General features: G+C 43.1%; 1 protein-coding gene across 1 annotated transcript in view; it reads left to right on the top strand.

The window, feature by feature from the left end:
- The window catches only part of SMG1 (SMG1 phosphatidylinositol 3-kinase-related kinase), a 75509-nt gene that overhangs the window by 6463 nt on the left and 65797 nt on the right, over window positions 1-3249 (top strand). The window contains exon 2 of the mRNA XM_010570561.1: window positions 15-89. Coding sequence (XP_010568863.1) covers window positions 15-89 — 75 coding nt within the window. The remainder of the gene's footprint in view (window positions 1-14; window positions 90-3249) is intronic.

The following is a 3249-nucleotide window of genomic DNA, read 5'->3' as shown; positions in this document are numbered from 1 at the left end:
TGCCCCGGCGGGAGCCGGGCGGGGGCGCCGGGGGCGGTTTCCGGATCCGTGTCTGCCGGCGGCTGGAGACGGGACCGGGCCCGGGACAGGTCTGTCAGCGCGCAGGGCTGGGCTGGGCGGGACCCCGGGCTGGGCTCCCAGCTGGCGGCTGCGAGCGCTCCTGCCTCCCCCCGCTTCTCCCGGTGTCCCCTCTTGCCCTGGGTCTCTCGCGGCTCGGGCTGGCCCTAACGCCTCTGGCTGATACAGCTGGTGCGTGTCCGCAGGCAGCAGCTTCCCTCTCCTGCGCGTCGCGGTGCGAGACGCTTCGCTGGAAAGCTGAAGCGCTGGGGGGGCCTGCAGTGGGGTGGGGGGCTTGACACCTGTATTTTTTCAGCCTAGTTTTCACCAGAAAGAAGGGAGCCTGCAGAAGTACTCATCATCTTTTGAGGGTTAATAAAGTAGTACAGGATCCTTATTTTATTTAATTTTTTTTTTAGTATGGGGAAAGGAGTTGAGCTGTAAGTAGGCTGGGGTGAGAGCTTATACAGTGTGTTAGGTTTTAAGGTCTGTTTATACCTGGGACTTCTTAGTAAGTGAAATTCCAAGTCTGTTTGGCTTCTTTAGTCAAGTATAGGGAGTGTATTTCAGGTCTTGGTTACTTCTTATCTATCTGATGACAATGTATTTGCCCTGCTGCTCAGCTTTGCTACTTTAAGAGTCAAAATTGTCACGTAGAAATTGTAAATAAATTTGGTGCTTCTTAATTTTTCTTTAATGTGGAGGATTTGGGGCTTTTTTCTAGTGTTTTTGAAAGTTTAACGCAATATGGGATCTTACTTTTAAACTTTCCAGCAAACAGAGCGGCACGTGCTTGGGAATGTATTTACAGGTGACAGTCCCAGTCGCATGCGGTGTGGACTAGGAAAATTGGGTGGATGTGAAGGTAGATCTTATGAAACACAGGTGTAACTTCAGTTTTGCTTGAACAGCTAGCAGTGCAGCCTCTAGGGCTAATGCTAGAGGCTATTCAATTCTTAATGGTGTGTGGGGCATGGTTATTTAAGTTCTAATTTCTTCTGTTATTGAACTACTTGGTCAAATAATTTACCGTTTTTTCCTCACTTAAAAACCTGCAAACCTTGTTGGTGACTCCTTATAGCATGTAGATGTTTTTGGGGGAATTAAGAAGTCTGGTCTCTCTCTTGTTCCTTAACTACTACCTTGCTTCAGATTTCTGGACTGTAGTCTGGAATTCTGGACCCTAATCCTTTACCTTGCTACTGGCCAGAACTTGGATGTACATCTTGTGTCTTTGCAGTGGATGGCTTCTATAAATGCCTTCTGGTTGGATATATTAATTTGTTGCAAGTTCTGTCTTTTAGCATAAAAAATGTGTCTTACAGGGGCTAGGAAGCTGACTTTTTCCAGTATAGTATTGTCTGCAGTTGGTTCAGTTAGGAGCGAAAGTAAGAGTCTAGCTGCAGAAATGCTTTGCCTGGTGATGAGGCTGGTTTAAGAAGTTAGACTGTTACCTCAGTGTCTGACTGTGGTCCGTTCCCCATGCTGTAGTTTGGTGTCTCCTTAGGTCTCAAATACAGCTGCTGTAAACTGGGCTGCTAAAAATAATTATCCCAAAAGCCACAGCAGAAACAAAAATCTGAAAGCACTAGAGAAAGTGTGGCAGACTAGGGGAGCTTCATAGCATGGATAGGGCCTAGTTCTGTTTCCATCACACTGTGATTAGAGCTCCTGCTAAGAAACAGGTAACACTTCTTCACTGATCCTGTCAGTTGTAAGAGTTTAACTTTATCCTTTCCTTTAAATATATATGTTTTTTTAATCTGGTGAGAGAGCCCAAGAATCAGAAATGTTCAAACAGTCCCAAACACAAAGCACATTTTTCTGTGAGTTATGCTCAAGTTTTTTAAATCTCAAAAAGATAGCTTTGGTGATATGGAACCTGTGAGTCTACACTAAGAGCTTAAAGAACAACACAGAGATTAAATCAGACTTTGTTGTTTTGGCATTAACTAATTTTTAAAAGTGATTCACATGCATGGTTGAAAGGAGATCTGTTATATAAAACTGGCAATGAGTGTTTCTTTTTCGTTGATGGTTTCGAATATGCTCTTGGACAAACCCCACAACACAAAATATACGCACGTATTCTTTCCTTCCCCTTTCTTATATGTTGACTTAGTTGATGTTTAGCTTAGGTGATGTTGCTGGTAAATGCTTTCTTACTGGTAAATGCTTTCTTGCAGGGTGTGGAAGAAGGAACGCACATGGCCAAAGTAATGAAAACTGCAGTAATTGTAGTTGTTTCGAGTTCCTAAGGGGGGCGGGGGGAGGAAGAGGAACTGCTAATGCACGGGTGTATTAAATCAGATGGATTGTGTTTTCAAACACACATTTTTGTATGTGTAAAAATGACTAGATCGATTCTCGTTACTAGGTCTAGATTCCTCTCAATTTTTAGTAATGCTAATCAGCACTGGAACTTGGGGTGAAAACAGTGTGAAACTGAAAGTTGGAACCCACATCCTTCTTTAAAGGAGAGTAGTTTTTAATTAGAATTTGATTTTTTTTTTTTGTGCCTGCATGAATGCAGTCGTATCTGTCAGATGCATGTGGACTGGTTTTCCTACAGTGTGTGCATTGATAGAGCTGTGTATTACAGAGAAGGAAGTTGTTCTGATATATATGGGCATATTAGTGCACTGAGGTGTGCCAGACTCTAATAGCAACACAAAAAGTTTTTAGGTTAATGTTGGATGTATGTGACAGAGAACAGTAAGGTTTTTTTGAGAAGGCTTGATAAGATCTTGTTCTTCCTTCTTCTAATCTTTATAGCTTTCTAGACCTTCTGTTTTCTTTCCTTTTGTTTCACAGATCTCACTGCATTTTCCCTGATATGATTTATAGAATCATAGAATCGTTTAGGTTGGAAAAGACCTTTAAGATCATCGAGTCCAACCGTCAACCCAACACCATCATGCCCACTAAACAATCTCCTGAAGTGCCTTGTCTACGTGTTTTTTGAACACCTCCAGGGATGGTGACTCCACCACTACCCTGGGAAGCCTGTTCTTCTGGGGGAAAATATAAAATCATGTCAGTGTGCAGGTCTTGTGTGTGAGCAGATTCGGTAGAGTACTAAAGACTAATTACATACTGAAACAAACAATGCTTCCCTTTGATAGGAAATGCTCTGCGTGGCAAAGCAAGTTTCATGTGCTTATGGTGGTACTAAGCAGGAGTGTGAGTGCA

The sequence above is a fragment of the Haliaeetus leucocephalus genome, unplaced genomic scaffold, assembly GCF_000737465.1.
Source record: "Haliaeetus leucocephalus isolate CR32 unplaced genomic scaffold, Haliaeetus_leucocephalus-4.0 Scaffold295, whole genome shotgun sequence".
Classification (NCBI taxonomy): Eukaryota; Metazoa; Chordata; class Aves; order Accipitriformes; family Accipitridae; genus Haliaeetus; species Haliaeetus leucocephalus.
This window is presented reverse-complemented; position numbering and strand designations above follow the sequence as displayed.